Source organism: Puma concolor, chromosome B4, assembly GCF_028749965.1.
Source record: "Puma concolor isolate L17-30 chromosome B4, mPumCon1.1.hap2, whole genome shotgun sequence".
Classification (NCBI taxonomy): domain Eukaryota; kingdom Metazoa; phylum Chordata; class Mammalia; order Carnivora; family Felidae; genus Puma; species Puma concolor.
Genome location: NC_141673.1, coordinates 4,917,762 through 4,935,493, shown reverse-complemented (window position 1 = coordinate 4,935,493; position 17,732 = coordinate 4,917,762). Strand labels below are relative to the sequence as shown.

General features: G+C 61.8%; 1 protein-coding gene across 1 annotated transcript in view; it reads left to right on the top strand.

The window, feature by feature from the left end:
- LOC147578837 (uncharacterized) overlaps positions 1 to 17,298 on the top strand; it is a 31,206-nt gene extending 13,908 nt beyond the window's left edge. Inside the window, exons 4-7 of the mRNA XM_086711868.1 lie at positions 12,773 to 12,885; positions 12,971 to 13,614; positions 13,726 to 14,072; positions 17,171 to 17,298. Coding sequence (XP_086567994.1) covers positions 12,773 to 12,885; positions 12,971 to 13,614; positions 13,726 to 14,072; positions 17,171 to 17,298 — 1,232 coding nt within the window. The remainder of the gene's footprint in view (positions 1 to 12,772; positions 12,886 to 12,970; positions 13,615 to 13,725; positions 14,073 to 17,170) is intronic.
- Positions 17,299 to 17,732: the final 434 nt, after the last annotated feature.

Below are 17,732 nucleotides of genomic sequence, written 5' to 3'. Positions count from 1 at the left end.
CGAGCTGTCGGCACAGAGCCCGACGTGGGGCTCGAACTCACGGACCGTGACATCGTGACCTGAGCTGAAGTCGGACGCTCGACCGACGGAGCCACCCAGGCGCCCCAGGAGGGCTCTGCGTTCATGTCCACTTTACAGAGACGGAAAACTGAGGCTCTGGGAGAGAAGGTGACCCCCCACGAATCTCAGAGCCCAGACCCACCCGCGGGGCCAGGTCACTGTGTATCCAGCCAGCCCACTGTCTCTGGGGACCTGGAAGACAGTTTCTCCTCCTTGCCCTGGACCACTTGGAGGAGGGTCGGCTCTGCCGATCCAGGGCCGGGAGAAGGCGGGCACGGTCAGCCCCTGTCCTCTCTCCCCTGGGAGGCCACAGGAAGCCCCTCACTTGCCCCCTGTGCCTGACGAGCCCCTCCCCTTGGCCTATTCCTGGCTTATCATCCTCAAATGCTTTCAGGGCCTTTCTCCCGCACAAACAGATCCTTCTCTGAACCTTCCATGGCTCCCCATTGCCTTCCGGATAGTCTGACTGGGAGGCCTGCGAGCCCTGGCCGCTGCTGACCCCTCCCTTCGTGTCTCCCCGACCTACTCCCTTAATGCTTTCTGAACCCAGACTCCCCTCCAGGTGCACACCTGTGCCCCTGCCCTCTCCCTGGAAACCACCCCACCCCCCGGCCTCGTGAGCCATGGTGAGACCGGTGCCGGTGGAGCGAGGGGCCTCTCTCAGCTGCTAGAGCCTGACTGCATTCCCTGCCGCGTGGCCCTTCCATCCCCAAAGCCGGCGCTATTCCCCATGTCCGATCCCTGTCTCACTTTGACAGCCCAGCCCCTGTGATGGACTCACCTGATTAGGCCAGGCCCACTGAGGATACTTTTCTCAAGGTCAAACAATCAGGGGCCTTAATCGCATCTGTGAAGCCCCTTCACCGCAGCACCTAAGTGACAGAGAAGGTGCCGTATCCAGGGGGTGTGGACTTGAAGGCCACGTGGGAATTCTGCCTTCTGCATCGCCCTCTGAGGGGGCCTGACCCCCCTTCCCAGCTGACCCTGAGGAGATGAACGAAGAGAAAAGCCAACTACGCGCAACTTCCCGGCAGCACGGGACGCTCACGTCACTTGTGCATCTCCGCGGAACGTGCTTATTTTCCTGTGAGGTTGGAGAGAGAGGAGTCAACACTGAGAAGCCAGGCCGTGAAGCCCCGGGCCAGCCAGAATGATCTCTGCCACCCCACACAAGCAGTCACCACCCAAACCAAACAGAACCTTCTCCAAGCTATGAAAAGCCCGTTCTTTCTTAGGGCGCCTGGGGGGCTCAGTCAGTTGACCGTCCGACTTCGGCTCAGGCCATGATCTCACAGTTCGTGGGTTCGAGCCCCGCGTCGGGCTCTGTGCTGACAGCTCAGAGCCTGGAGCCTGTTTCGGATTCTGTCTCCCCCTCTCTCTCTGCCCCTCCCTCCCTTGCACTCTGTCTTTCTCTCTCAAGAATAAATAAACATTTTTTTTAAAAAGTCACTTCTTTCTTAATCGTGATGTACTAAGCGGCTGTAACAGACACCACACGCTGTGGGGCTTGAACAACCCACATTTATGGTCTCACAGCTCCGGAGGCCGGAAGGCCGGGATCACGGCGTGGGCAGGGTGGTCTCCTCCCGAGGCCTCTCTCGTGGGCTTGCAGACGGCCGTCCTCCTCTGCGTCCCCACACGGTCGTCTTTGTGCGTCCTCTATGTGCATCTTCTGCCCCTTCTTAGCAGGACGTAAATCATAGTGGATCAGGGCCACCCGGATCACCTAGCTTTACCTTTCTCACCTCCGTAAAGGCCCTGTCTCCAAATACAGTCACGTTTGAGATACTGGGGGTGAGGACGTCAATGTGGAATTTAGGAGAGCATAATTCGTCGCTTCTTGGCCTTTTGGCCAAGATCAAGTGTGGAGAACACAATTCAGCCCAAAGCCCGTGACACACGTGTCCTCATGGTTATACAAGCCTGCGGGTTATAGAGATCCTACAAGGGCACACAAGTGCTCAGTTTCTATTAGCAACTGATCTCCAGGAGTTGTGAAAGAGGGACTCCCAAGCAGGCCCCAGAGAGAGGAGAGATATTCCCGTTCCAAGAAGATCGTCACAGAGGCTGAGGACCTTCCCTTGGAAAGACGGAGAAGACGCTTTCTTTTGTCTCGTTTAGACACAAGGAGGATTCGCTGCTGACTGCATACCTTCAGCCTTGAGTCGGAGGTGACCCAGAGCACAAGCACCCACTACTCAGATTCACTACAGGAGCCCCATCAACAGGCGGGTAGGGAGACCCAGGGCCCTCGAAGGGCTGCTGGCTGTTCCCAGATGCAAAAACTTGTGTTACTGTGGTGACTTAGTCTCCTAGGGACATGCACACGAGCTACACAACGTAGAAAGTTCTATCTGGCTGACGACACACAACACGTGGTCAGAGTAAGAATGGGGGCCCTCCGAGGTCCACTGTGGCCATCGGCCATCAGCCCAACCAAACCACATCCCAGGACCTAGTGACATCGTGACAGGTGTCACTGATGCCGGAAGACAACAGAATCCTCAAGGCAGACCAGCCAAGGAAAGTACCAAACCCACAAACACGACCCGGACGCCTGTCCCCTGCCGCCCTGCACATCAGGCCACCGAAACCAGCTTCCAACGTCAAAATTCAGCCGCCGTGCACCAACCACAACCCTCGGGAGCACACGCACGCGCACAGTGGCCGCGCTTTTGCAGCGCGAGCCCCCACCCCCCGGCCCAGAGTGGAGGCAGGTGCACCGCGAGATGTACTTGTAAGGCCGTGCATCTACGCAGCGCCGCAGGAGAACTCTTGTGGTGTCCCCACGGTGTCTCCAACAACGAAAGTTGTCCGAGAGACCGTTTACTTCCAAAGAGGTTTGCCGACCCGAGGGAAGCCAGACTTACCAGGGAGGGTGGCTCACCAAAGAAAAAAACACAACAGACGTTTAAAGGTAAAACCAAGACCCGGGACGACCGCGCATGATGGGTTCGCCATTTAGGATGGAAAAGTAGCAATGTCCCCCCGCCCCCCGTGATTATTATGTCTGCCAAGGTCATCGCATACCTTCCAACAGCACTGCAAAAAGTCAGCCGTAATCTCAGGCGCACCAGCAACTGGTGTGAAAGCTCACGATCTCACGTACGTGGGAGATTAGAAGGACATCGGGCGTCCTTTTCGGCCACCTGTGGTTGTCACCTGTGGTTCCATTTTCTCTCAGGGGACGAGCTGCTGCTTTTTCCGTCTCCCTGACGGTGGGATGGGACGGCCACACTCGGTCCAGCTGGAGGCCGGCACCTTGTTGGTTTTGAGTTCACGGGAGTCGAGGAGGAAAACCAGCCCCGAAGGCTGCGAGGTGCTGCGTACAGGCAGAGGGATGTCGCGGTTTAGTCAGCAAATATTCGTTGTCTCCCAGGTTCTGGGCGCTGTCCTTGGGGCGGGGGGATAGCAGCGAGCAAACCAGTCTACCTGCTGCCCCCAGGAGCTCACGCCCCCGCGTGGGAGCCAGAGAGTAAGCCCGAGGCTACCACGCGGTGTCAGGAAGGGGTGGGTGCCGGGAAGGGAGAGGGTTTGCGGGAGCTGTTTCGAACGGAGTGGATTTCACATCCACGGGCTTCTGGCTCCTCAGGCAGCCTTGCTGACAGTCAGGGATTCCAGATGCGAGCCTTGACTTTGTAATAGAAACTTCCGGTCACCTCTGACACGGTCTCAATTGGCAGGGCCCTTAGAGACTCTTTCCCCCAACTCTGTCATTGTCGAGGTGGGGAAGTCGAGGCCCGGAGGAGGGAAGCGATGAGCCCTTCATCACAGACTAGGATAATAATTGCAGACGGGGACTCAGCCGCCCAGCCCAGGCCCACTGGAGGGAGCACTGGGCCTCTCCCTTCCTGCCGTGTCCCTGATGGCCTGGAGAATCCCCACCCCCCTCCCAGACCCAGAGTGGAAAGAGCTAAATTCTCACTTAACAGCAGGATGCTTCTGGGCCTCATTACCATGATGCAAATTAATATTTATTATGCAATTATTCATCTTTGTAATTGCTAGTATTTCAAAGGGAGCACAGAGGCTTTAATTAGAACACTTTGAATATTATTAAAATGGAGTGTCAGAATGAGCCGTGCCCCTCTCCCCGCTGTCAGCCTTGTGTCTCACTGCCTCCAGAAGGTTCTCAGAACCTGGGTCCGGGATGCTCACTCGGTTTGCGCCCATTGTTTGTATGCTGACTTCTGGAACCCTCCGGGGACATCTGAACACAAGACTCCAGTGGCCGGGGGTCAGTGAAGATTTCAGGAAGCAGAGGATCCGGGGACGGAGGGGCGGGCCCTCGGCCTGTGTCAGCAGCAAGCATCACAAGACCCCCTCACCCACCACGCCACTCCCCTCCCCCTGCGGGGCCCCCCAAGGTCTCCTTCATCCCCCTCCCTCCTACTTCTGCCCAAACAGCATTCATCGGGCTCTAATAAAGGGTCTCTTGCCCTTCTAGGTTCACAGAACATTTTCAATTATCAGACTTTTTGGTGGCGCCCTAACAGGATCAGAGGGTGGGAACCAGTTTTGAAAAAGCAAGGGCGCCTGGTTGGCTCAGTCGGTTGAGCGTCCGACTTCGGCTCAGGTCGCGATCTCGCGGTTCGTGAGTTCGAGCCCCGCGTCGGGCTCTGTGCCGACAGCTCAGAGCCTGGAGCCCGCTTCGGATTCTGTGTCTCCCTGTCTCTGCCCCTCCCCAGAGACACGCTCTGTCTCTCTCTCTCTCAAAAAATAAATAAACGTTAAAAAAAATTTAAAGAGAGAGATAAGGAAAACTGAAGCCGCCCACCCAGCGGCAGCAGGAGCCCTGGCCTGCCCGCAGCCCTATCACCGTCTGCACAGACCGTCCAGGCCCTGGTCAGGCTTCTTACACAAGTGAGTGGGTGTTTGCAGACCAGGCAGGAAGCAGAGACAGGGATCAGAGAGGATGATGAGGCCTGGGCAGGGATGGAGCAGAGGAGACGGGCTGTTAGCGGTGGGGGGAGGAGGGATAGGGAGGAGGGAGAAGGGAGGGATGGGGAGGAGGGAGGGACAGAAGAGGAGGGAGGAGGGAAGGGGAGGAGGGAAGGAGAGGGGTAGAGGTGGGGAGGAGGGATGGAGGAAGGAAGAGGAAGGAGGGATGAAGGAGGAGGGAAGAGAGATGGGAGGAGGGATAGAGGAGGGATGGGGAAGAGGGAGAAGGGAGGGATGGGGAGGAGGGAGGGACAGAAGAGAAGGGAGGAGGGAGAGGTAGAGGTGGGGAGGAGGGATGGAGGAGTAGAGAGGAGGGATGGGAGGAGGGATGGAGGAGGGATGGAGGAGGGAAGAAGAAGGAAGGATGAAGGAGGAGGGAGGAGGGATGGGGAGGAGAGAGGGAAACATCAAAGACAACGCCAGGTGTCCGGCTTGGGTGGCTGAAATGGCAGCCCCGGGGGCAGGTGGCAAGCTCGGAGATGTGCTGACGGGCCCACGGGCCTCGGCCTGGAGACACTAGGGCTGAGTGATGGATGTGGGTCACAGGAGGGTCCAAGCCATGTCTCAGAGTAGATGGTTCACCGTGACAGAGAGGCCAGCACCAGAGAGCCCAGGTGGCCCAGGGAGAAGCACAGGGGCTCCCCCTGAGACACACATCATGGAGAGGGGGCTAGAAGTGGCCACAGAGGAAGGGAACGTGGGACAGGAAGGGGCCTTGCAGGGAGGCGGAAGCTTCCGGCCAGCCCAGGTGCTCAAGGCCAGATGCAGAAAGTAGGGCGCCATGCGTGGATGGGGCTCCCCATAAATGTGTTACCGTCCTCACCCCGTGCCTGTGAATGGACCTTATCTGGAAACAGGGGCTTTGCAGCCGGTCAAGTTAGCATGAGGCCACTAGGGTGGGTCCCGGTCCAAGAGGACTGTGTCCTTGTACGAGGGGGGTTTGGCCACAGAGGCAGACGCGGAGGGAAGTGATGGGAAGGCATGCGAAGGACCGGTCGCTGACACCAAAGCCAGGAGGAGGGAGGCGGCCCTGTGACTTCTGGCCTCCAGCCCGAGACAGTAAACGTCTGTTCAAGCGGCCCCACCTCTGGTGCTTTGGGAGGCCCCCAGGACACCAACAGAGGGGTCAGGGACAGCGATGCTGACACGGTGCATGGAGGAGGGAGGGCCTTGGGCCCCAGCGGCCGCCGGGGAGGAGGGAGGCACGTCAGACCTGCCCCTCTTCCGCAGGGAGAGTCGACAGCCACGGCGGGGGGCAAGGGGGGACGGGGGGGGGGGGGGGGGGGGGGGGGGGGAGGGGGCCAGGCATCGAAGCGGCCCCCCGGGGCGGAGCGCCTGCCAGCCCAGGCAACAGAGCCCGTCACGTCCAAGGAACCCGGCACAGGAGGCCAGCCAAAGGGACGCTTGTTCATTTACGAGTGAACGGCCTCCAGCCAAGGCTCCCCCGCCCCCAGGGAGAAGCTGAGGGGACAGGACCCCCTGAGAGGGAAGCGGTGCTGTCCTTGGTTGCCCCCAAAGGGCGGTCCCGAGCAGGCCGGGATCCAGCATGCGGGGGGGCCGGGAGGCCGCCCTAGGTTTGAACCCCGGCTCTCACGCCGACCCGCCTGGGGTGGGTGACCTAGGGCTGGGTGCCACCCCTCCCCTCCTGGCCTCAGACGCTCCATCTGCAAAATGGGCCTCAAAAACCCTTCCCCTCCTGAATCCAGGAAGCCAGCTCAAGCAGCCTTTCATGGGGCCCCCAGATCAGAAACGTCTGGGTCTCCAGCTGGCCGTACCCCTCCCCCCACCCCGTCATGAAGGACCCTCCGCAGGGCCCATCATTTCTCTTGGCCACCTGAGCCAGGGACAACAGCTGGGGCAGGAAGCATCCCAAACGCTACGTCCTTAACCCTCACAGCTGGCAGGGCAAGCCCCACCCCTGTGTTACGGGGTTCGTCGGTCACCCCCTGCCCTCTACGCCTTTGTGCCCCGGCTCCGAGCCCACCGGGTGGGCGCACCTGTGCCCCACCCCCCGGGGTTCCCGCAGATGTGTCGTCTGTCACACCCAGCGCAGCGCCCTGTCACTCAGGCGGGGCCAGACGAAGGCGGGTCCCTGTTCCATCACTTTCCGATGACCCCAGGCCGGGCGGAGGCTGCCTCTGGCTTTGAGGCCCATTCAACCCGCCCGTTCCTGCCCAGGCAGGGTTAACGTGCACGTGTGGGCATCAGCCAAGCCCGGCCACTCACGGGACAACCCGAGGGACTCGATCCCCTCCCCCGACCGGCTTCCAAAAGCCGAACTGTCCTGGCTCCCCAGAGGCCAGCAGGGGAGTCCGTGGTGGGGTTTTCGGGGGGGACCCCCAACTGCCTGACAGATAACCTGGCCCTCACCCTGGAGGCTCCCACTTAAAGCAGATCTCCAGGCTGCCTTGAGCCGGGCGGAGATGCCCCCGTGGGGTGCTCACCGGCCTGTGCCCTGAATTGCTTCCTGAACGGACCTCTGTCCACCAGCGCTGTGTCCGAGAGCCTCACTGGGAAGGCGGGAGAGAGAAATGAGGGCAGACTTTCCGGGCCTGCCATCTGGAAAGGAAGCCACTCTGTCCCCACTCACCCGAGGGCCTTCCTAGAGCCTCAGTATCCCCACCTGTCAAGTAGGGCAGGTAACGTGCCTCCCTCAGGAGATTGCAGTTGCCTCTGAGGTAAGAGAGGGTTCCAGAAGCAGCGATGGACCTCATGTTGACGCTTCTTGTGGTTCTTACTGGGCCAACAGCACTGAGCACCCCCCTCCTTGGGCCATGCTGGATGCTGGGTGGGGTCCTAGCATTAAAAAATAAATAAAAAGGGACGCCTGGGGGACCCAGTCAGTTAAGCGTCCGACACTGGACTTCAGCTCAGGTCGTGATCTCACGGTTCGTGAGTTCGAGCCCCTCATCGGGCTTAGCTCGGAGGGCGTGGAGCGTGCTTGAGATTCTCTGTCCCTTCTCTCTCTGCCCCTCCCCCTTCGCGCTCTCTTTCTCTCAAAATAAATGAATAAACTCAAAAAATTTTTAAATGAATAAATAGGTGGCCCAATAAAAAAAAAAAAAAAAGGCTGTCGCAGCCCAAAAAAGCCTAAGGAGGTGTGACAGGTACATTCCTACCCTAGTTGGGGCCCTGGGACAGGAAAGAGGCATCAGGGAAATCTACGGACACTGGAGTAAAGAGACGACTTTGCAAATCAGAATCGTTACCAAAGTGGTGCATTTATTGTCACAAAGGTAGCACACAGATTTAAGACGCTAACAGCAGGGGAGACAGGTACCAGGTATAAGGGAACTCTCCTCACTATCTGTCACTTTACCGTAAGGCTGAAACTGCTCTAAAAAGTAGTCTATTTTTTAAATGTCTATTTATTCTTGAGAGAGAGACAGAGACAGAGAGTGAGCAGGGGAGGGGCAGAGAGAGAGGGAGACACAGGATCCGCAGCGGGCTCCAGGCTCCGAGCTGTCCGCACAGAGCCCGACGCGGGGCTCGAACTCACGGACCGCGGGATCATGACCTGAGCCGAAGTTGGACGCTCCACTGACTGAGCCACCCAGGCGCCCCAAAAGTAACATCTGTTTTTTTTATTATTATTTTTTTTATTTATTTTTTTTTAATTTTTTTTTTCAACGTTTATTTATTTTTGGGACAGAGAGAGACAGAGCATGAACGGGGGAGGGGCAGAGAGAGAGGGAGACACAGAATCGGAAACAGGCTCCAGGCTCCGAGCCATCAGCCCAGAGCCTGATGCGGGGCTCGAACTCACGGACCGCGAGATCATGACCTGGCTGAAGTCGGACGCTTAACCGACTGCGCCACCCAGGCGCCCCGTAACGTCTGTTTTTGAAAAAACTTGTTTCAACATACCAAATGACTACCTTACAAAAAGTTGGGGAAGCGAAATGTATTCCTGCTCTACGACCCAGCGATTCATTCCCCTGCTAAATCTATTCCCCTAAATAATGAGAACATATGCCCACCTAGCAGGTGTACGTAAGAATATTCACGGCATCTTTTTTTTCCAAAGGAGCAAAAAACTGAAGGCAACCCGATGTGCGTTGGAAACGAATACGTAAGTGAGGGTAAAACGAAAAAGATCACATGTGTTACGGGCTGAATGTCTGGGTGCCCCCGAAGTTCATATGCGGAAACATCACGCCCCGTGTGATGGCGTCCGGAGGTGGGGCCTTTGGGAGGTAATTGGGTTTAGACGGGGTCCCGAGGGTGGGGCCCCAGGCTGGGACAAGTGCCCTTCGGAGAATAGAAGGGGGGCACACGGTGCGAGGCGGCAGTCCGCAGCCCCGGGAGGCAATGCTCACCAGAACCCCACCAGGCGGCCCCCCAACCTTGGCCTTGAGCCTCCAGAATACATGTCTGCTGTGCAAGCCCCCACTCAGCGTTTTGTCAGCTGAGACAACCGTGTTGGCCAAGGTTTTCCAGTAGGAGGTTATACACACATCGCGTACATGGCTCACGTGATACATGAGGACGAATTGGCCCATCTGACGATGAAGGCGGAGAAGTCCCACGATCCGTGACGGGGGACCCAAGAAAGCCAGTATCGTGCAGTCCCAGGCCAAGCCCAAAAGCCCGAGACCCAGGAACACGAATGTCCCAGGGCAGAGAAAATGGATGTCCCGGCTCAGGCAGAGAGAGGGAGAGAGAATTTATCCTTCCTCTGCTTTTTTGTTCTATTTGGGCCCTTGAGGGGCTGGATGACGCCCACCTGTTCCGGGGAGGGCACTCTTCTTTACTCGGTGCACCTAGCCAATGCTGCTCTCCGCCCTCACAGAAGCACCCGGAAAGAATGTTTTACCAGCCATCTGGGCCTCCCTTCGCCCAGTCAAAGTGACACGGGGATTTGGCCATCCCAGCCCAGCAGGAAAAATGGCAAAGCTGAGCACCAACCCAGACATTTGGTCTGCAGCCAAGGCTTCAACGGTGACTACCCCATGCTCACTTTCTGAAGAAGGTTCTGGAGACCCGGCTCCAACCTTCCCAGGGCGCTTCAAGCTGCTCTCGGACAGCGCCCTGTTGACACCTTGCGCGAGATGATGTCCGCTGCGGGCGGTCCTGTGCATTGTAGGATGACCACAGCATCGCTGGCCTCTACGTGGGAATGCCTGGAGCCGTCCCCCCACCCAACCGTGACACCCAGAAACGTCCCAGGCATCGTCAAGCGTCTCCTGGGGGCAAGAGCGCCAGCCTGAGCCCCGCTGCTGCTGGGAGAGCTGGCACGTAGCGGGAGTCGTGCCAAAGAGGGTTAATAATTAAAGCAACGCTAATAAATGCAACAGTGACAGTGACTATACAAACGACAATAATTTCGACAACCACAGCTGTGACATGGGTAATCGCGGCGGCGATAATAGGAACACACGCAATCCTGGGACACAGCAGTGGCGACATTAAACAGCGTGATGCGGACACGAGCCGTGGAATTACCTAACTGCGGCGGAGACAGCAGAGGCTCTGGTGTCCCACTGCCCAAAGTACCACTCCGTGTCACGTTCCTTTGTCAAGGCCACCCCTCTAATGTCCCAGGGTAAAGACCCCATGGGGCGTCTCTAGGCACGCCCGAGACGCTCGGACGGACAATGAAGACGGCACACAGGAAGCCGCTGGAAGTGTCTGGGGACGCGGGCCACCATCCCGCACGGCCTTGACCACCAGCGAGAACACAACGCAGGCGGGGCCGTGAGGGGCGCCCGGGCCAGGCCGGGAGGGGACTCGGAGACCTGGTCCTTGGCTGGTGGCCTCCCTGACGCACAGCCTTCTCCACACCTGTGCCTTGGAAGGCAAGGGGGGGTGGGGGTGTCTCTCCTTCAGACCCCCAGCCTCCTGCTCCCTGGGACAACCCCACATCCCCGGGGTGTCACGTCAAATCCTCCAGTGGCCCCGCGCACACTGCGCCCAAGTCCCCACCCCAGGCCGGCACGGTGGCCTCCAGAAGGATGCATCGAGGTCCCTGAAGGGAGTGCAGACGAGGCGGCCCAGGTGGGCTGAAAGTGGAGAAAGGCCGCCAGATGTCAGGCGGGGCCTGTCCCTGAGTGCAGAAGTGGGGGGGGGGGGGCACAGCCCCAGAGCGCACGGGGCCCCGATTCCCCAGCCCGCCCACCGGCAGGGCCCCCACCCTTCCTCCTGGGCCCGGGACACGGGGAGGAGGAAAGAGTGAGAGAGAAGGGTTGTGACCTCTGGTTCTGGAATCCTCCCCCCGGTCCCCCCACCTGGGAAACAGAACCCAGGACGGGGACCTCGACGGTTCAGATGTGGGAAGGGGGAGGCAACCTTGCCCCCAGCCCAGTCCACACGGCCACTTCCTGTTCCACAGGCCCCTCCCACAGACCTCTGCACGCCCCTCCCACTTCCGGCCCTGCCTCCCTGCTCTACATGCAGGCGCGCGCCGCGCAGCGCGCGCGCACACACACACACACACACACACACACACACACCACGCGTGCACACGCCGCAAACACACGCACACGCGTACCACGCACGCACCATGCTGAGACACCGACACAGCCCCGCTTTCACACACGCCCCCGCCCCAGATGCACACAGACACCGTGCACGCACACACACGCCCTCGCCCCAGGCTTGCGGGTGCAACAGACACGAGGCGCCATCGCGGGTGCGCACGCAGCCCCAGGGAGGCCCAGAAGGAGCTCCCGCCTTAGGCATGGTGGCGAACGCCTCCTACCCGTCCTGGGGACCCGGCGTCTGCGTCCTCCCGTGGCTAAACTCGGGCCGGTGGTCCAGCTGCCCCGGGACCCTTCCCTGCCTACTCCGTCGTGTCCAGGGGGAGGAGACGCAGCCCGGGATGCGTGTCCCGCACACGGGTGTGGGGCACAAGTGGGTTTGGGGTTCCGATTACCTGGGGCTGAAAAGGGGCCGCGGCACCAGAGAGGAGGGGGCTCCGTGTGGGAGAGGGGGAAGGATGCAGGGGGAGGGGGGCCGAGGAGGGCCACTCTCCGGATGGTTTCCAAGGGGCGGGGGGCTCCGCAGGCCTCACGGGCTGGTGCCCCTTCAAGGCGGCGTGCCCACGAGGCTGGCTAAACGTTGGAATCCAGCGGCCTTCTAAGCAGAGGGGCCCGTGAGGTCGTCTGTGTGTCAGTCTCTAGGGTGAGCGTGTGGGGTCGGTCTGCGTGCAGCTGGGCGTCCCGAGTGGGGCGCAGCGGGGCAGGGGCGAGGGCGGGGTAGAGGGCAGGACGGGGCGCGGCGCTCGAGGGAACCCCCTTCTCCAGACGCTCGTCATTCACGAGCCTGACGACGTCGATAAACGCCGAAAGGCGGGTAGCAGGCGGGACTCGGCTCCCTGTCCCCGGCCTGACCCGGGGCCGCGCCCGGTGACCCCGGACGGCTCCCGTGACAGCACACCGTGCCTGCTGCTGCCCACGCGCCCTCCGCCCGTTTGCGTGGTTGCTAGGAGGTTTCCATGGCAACCGATAAGGGCTGAGGGAAGCCTGGCACCTTCACACATCCCCCTGCGCTGGTGGGCGCTGGGTCCCGGCGGCCCCTCCGGGGATTGGCCACCCGCGCGGGGGCCGGGGGAGGGGGCGGCTGGACCCCCGCAGACTCGGCAGAAGCCGACACGTCGGGGGACACAGGCCGAGCAGGAGCAGAATAAGCTGAGGAATGGGGCGGGGGGGGGGCCCGGCGGCTGGGGCATAGAGCCCCCCGGAGACAACACCTGCTCCCCGGAGGGGTCGCCCTGCGTCAGCTCAGCCAGGCATTCCCGTGGCCTTGTGACCGCGCGGCTGATTTTCCCTAGGGCCACAGATAGGGAAGCGGGGCCGTGAGGGTGAGCTCGGTCCCAAGCTGAGCCGCGGGGTTTGTCACCCGTGTGCCCGGCGCTGGCTGGGCCTGGCACCCCCTATCCTGACCGCTCGTCCTCCAGGGCTGTGTTCTGACGGCCTCCATTTGAGAGCAGGATCACCCAGGCGCAGAGAGGCCAAGGGTCTGATCCCAGGTCACACAGCACAACAGGGATGGCCAAACAGGAGGGGACCGGGGCGGGGAGGGGCTGTCTGGACGCAGCCAAAACACCTGGTCCTGGGATGCAGTCCAGCCGGGGGAGTCGCAGCCCAGGGGACACGCTGGCCTAGATGGGGACCATGGAAAGTGGTATAATCAGACACCTAGGAAACGGAGCCGGGGGAGGGGGAGGCAGCCGCTGCATGGGACTGGGCGGACACAGCTGGGCCTATCCTCAGTCCCTGGGGTGAAGGCAGTGACCCCATGCTCCCCAGGGGCTGGGGCGAAGGCCCTGCCCCCCAGTTCTCTCCAGGGCTGGGAGGAAGGCGGTGTCCCCACTGCTCCCCCTGTGGTCACAGGGCAGGCAAAGAGGGCTTGCACTCTGTCACGCAAGGAAACGGAGGCCCAGAGACGCCAAGAGACCGGCTCAGGCCACCCAGCTTCTGAGTGGCGGAACCAGCCCCCCACACGGCTCTCCCACCTCCTGGCCCTCCGCGGTTCCACTGGCGCCCTTGAAATTCGCCCTGACAGTCTGAGCACATGCCCTACTGCCCTGCCAGGCCGTCCGGGGACACCCCACCCGGGACACACTCCTGTGAATGGGGAAGGACGAGCAGCCGTCACCGGCGCCTTGGGCAGGTGAGAACTCTGAGCTCAAGGGCAGGGGCACCAGGGAGTCAGTGGAGGCAGGAGCAGGGCGGACCCCACGGCCCCGCCCCTGAGCCGGGGTGGCCCCGCCCCCTCCCACAGCCCCCGTCTGGAGAGGAAGAGCACAGGACGAGCAAGAGGCAAAGAAAAGCCCGGGAGATGGACAGCCGGGTGTCAGGGCAGAGCCCCCCCTACTCCCCACTCTCCACCTGCAGGTGGGCCCCCCCCCCCCAGGCTTCTGCTCCCTCCAAGGAGGCAGCGTTGCCACGGCGACCACCATCACCTGGCAACTGAGCCGCGTCCTCCCGGGCACCTGCCGTCTCTCCTCTGGCTCTGGGAAGGGACGTGTGTCCAGAAGCCCCCTTGTCTCAGAAAGCCCACCTGCGGGGACAAGACAGGGAGACTGGGGCGGGAGGGGACGGGCGGAGACCCAGCTGGGAGAATCAGAGGTGGAACCCTCTCCTGCAAGGCTTTCATTTTTGTCAAAATTAGGAACAGCAGCTTTGATTTATGGGCTCATGAATGTAACATTGTAAAGAAATGTTTTTCAAACAATACAAGAAACTATACAAACGCAGGTTAAGACTCTCCATATCTCCTCTTCGGTGACATCATGGGGCCATCCGTCTCCAGGTGCCGGACCGGGAGGAAACAGTGGACGTGGTTTTAACAAGGGTCACCCACCGCACGGCTCGCCCCGTGTTCCCCCCCGCTTAGCACCGCGTGTGGACATGTGTCCGGGTCAGCGACTCCGCTCTCTCACCTCGGCCGCTGCCCGGGCGTGACTCACTGAGTGTGCCCAGAAGAACTCTTGCTCGGGACGAAGCCCGGGCACTGGGCTCCCGAGATCCGAGACCTTGGGCCTGAGTGGGGCTCACAGGCCGCCGGGGGAGGGAGAGCGGTGACCGGCACACCCACGGCCCAAAGCGAGGAAGGAACAGTCCCGGCTCCGAGAGAAGGGGCGGCCTTCATGGGGCGGGGCTGAAAGGGAGGAGCGCCCACAAACCAGAGCAGGCTTCCTGGAGGAGGCCCTTTTTTGGAGGAGATCGGAAACACGCATGGGAATATGGAAGTGAAGGCAGTGAGGGGAGAGGGAGGGACGGGGTGCAGCAAGGGCCCAGGCACCCTGACCTGCCTGCTGGGGGAAGGCTGGAGGCAGGGACTCCCAGGGGCCTGGGATGGGAGGACGGGAGGAAGCAGGGAGAAGGGGAGGCAGAACAGGAGAAACGGGGGGGGGGGGGGGGGGGGGCAGGGGCGGGGGCGGGGCGAGACGGAGAGGGAGGAGGGGAGCAGCCCGCCTGGCTGAGCGCTGACGAACGCCAGGTCCACTCCACACTTAAACCACCGCCCCCGTGGGCACCATGCTCTCCCCATTTTTCAGGGCAGTGAACTGAGGGTCCGAGGCATTCAGCAAGACTTCCCAAAGACAACGGCCAATGAGTGATGGCATCCCGGGAGACCCCTCTCTGACTTCAGTCCTCAGAGCCCGCTGCTCTCGGAAATGCGTCCACTGAGGCCCCTGGCGTGCCAGATCCCTCTGGGCTGAGTGTGCCTGCAGCCTGGGACTCTCCTAGGGACGTCTGGTTGGTGCCCAGGCCCGTGCCCAGGACCCACACCGTAGTGTGGGCCTGTCCTACAGAGCCTTTGGCCGGGAGGCAGCTTTCCAGGCCCAGAGAGGGTCAGGCTCTTGGAGGGCAAGGCCCGATCTCCTCCTGGGAGAAGCCGTGCCCCCCACCCTCTGGGCGTGGGGGGGCAGGTCTGGATGGGACGCCCTCGGCCTGTGCCGCCCCCACGGCGAGAAGGCCCCCCCACCCCGAACCAGGACAGCTCAGAAGTGCACTTGGAGGTGGGCCTCGAGCCCCACCTTGAGTGAAGGCCACCGCTGCTTCTTATCCCCCCCAACACACACACGGGCAGGACCAGAGAGACATGTGACCCCACTCACGGGCTCCCTAGGGAGTCGTCTCTCCCCCCCCCCCCCCCCCCCGCCCCAGCCCCTGAGTCTCTGGTCGGGCCTGCAGCTCCCCATTTGATCCGAGGAATCGTTCAGGAGGGAACCTTTCTGTTCCAGGCCACAGAGGCCTTTCCTCCCCACCCACCCCCCCCAGGGTGAGGGGGCTGCCCACATCGCTGCCCACCCTCTCCCCATCCCCGCCACAAAATGGGGCTTCAGACTGGCAGGGAACAAGCCTCCTGAAGGAGAAGCCAGGGGGCAGGCAGTGGGCATACCTCCGCCGGCCATGGTTCGCCCCTCACGCCTTCCTCATCCTCTGAGCGTCTCCCCAGGGCCAGGGGCACCGGAGCCGGACCCACTCCTGCCCGGGGAGGGGGGGGGCGCCCAATCCGAGACCCACAGCCTGGAGTGCTCAGGGTGGAGAAGGGGAGGCTAGGAGGGCTTCCAGGAGGAGGCGGTGTGTTAGCAACAACCAGGGGCCAAAGAGAAGGAGGGTGGTAATATCCCAAATGCGGATTCCCTAAACAGGCCTCTGTGCCAGCCCTGGCTGGTGGGGGACCTGAGGCCACTCGCAGACCCTCGGGGTGGGGAGGGGACTCCAGAGAAGGGGCTCGGGGTCGGGGGAGGGGGGAGCTGCCCTCGCCGTTGGGGATGAGAAACACTGAAAGAGAAATAGGTCAGTCGGGACAGAGGCCCCACACCTCAGGCCAGGCCGGGCCTCACCAGGAGGAGCACGGGCCGGATGCTGGGCCGGGTTCCTGGGTCCTCAGGCCAGCTCTGTCCTCATTGCAGTGGTTTGAGTGTCCAAATCCTAAACCCCAGAGCCTGTGAACGAGCCTTTATTTGGAGAAAGCGTGTTGCATGCTGGGTTATCTGGTGGGGCCTAAATCCCTTGACAAGTGTCCTTGTAAGAGGCGGAGACCCAGAGCAGAGGCCGCGTGCAGACGGGAGCAGACACCCGAGACGCGGGAGGAAACCCCGGATCGCCCGAGCCACCCAGAGCTGGAGGGGACAGGAAGGAGCCACGCCTAGAGTCTCAAGGGACAGCGTGGCCCTGCCCACCCCCTGATCCTGGACTTGGGGCCTCCCGGGTGTGAGAGAAAGAATTTCTATCGTTTGAAACCTCCCGGTGTGGGGCAATCGGTCGCGGCAGCCCCGGGACACTGACAGGCGGAGCCTGGGTGATGGTAGGGCCTCTGTGCCGTCCGAGCCCGGCTCCTGCCCGCGCTGCGCCCCCGGGGAGGGTGGGAAGGTGGCCGGTGGGTGCAGGACGGCAGGAAGGTGTGCGAAGCAAGCCCGGGAGTGGGACAGGAGGGCCCGGCACCGCTCTGGAATGATCGCCCCCACCGCCAGACCCCTCCCACACAGCCCCCACCAGGGCTCACGCCCGACGGCACCCCAGCTCGTCTCCAGGCGTCGCCCAGAAGGCCGGCCCTGGGAACCCACAAATGAGCAGGGCTCCATGCCTCCCAGGGCCCTTTCAGGCCTGTCCCACCCGGGGAAACTGCAGAGAGAGTGGGGGCCGCAGGGAGAGCAGGGGCCCCAGCGGGATGTGGGGGCCCTGAAGGCGCCGCCGTCCCCAGACCCCCGTAGCGCCCGCGGGCGGCTGCCACCTGGAGCCTGGTGCCCGGGCTCCCGGCATCGCGAATGGGGCTGCGGCGCCCCCTGCTGGCCGCAGTGACCTTCACAAGGCAGCCCGGGCGGGAACCGGGGCGCAGTAGAGCCCGTAGGCGGGACGGGCCCGACACTCGGGCCCCCGCAGCCCAGCCGGGAAATCTGTTGGCGGGGGTTCCGGGCCGGCAGCGTTCTCGGCGTGAAGGGAGGAAGTCGTTAGCGTCTGTTTGAGGAAGGCCGCACGGTTTCTCCCTGCTGTTGTTTGTCTAACATCTGCCTGCGGGCATCTGGCCAGCCTTGTGTCCTGCCTGGAGTCCTTCCCACTCCTGCAGGGAGACCAGGGCCCCCGCCCCAGGGACAGCAGCTCCAGGCCACACAGCTGCTGGGTCGGAACCCGGCCTGGGACTCTGGGGGCGGGGCCCTACGCTCCTAAAGCCCAGAGCTTGCTCTCGCGCTGTGCTGTCACCAACTTTAAATGTAACCGTTTTGAGCAAGGGCCCCTCAATTTCACTTTGCACTGGGCCTTGGGAGTCGCGTCCTG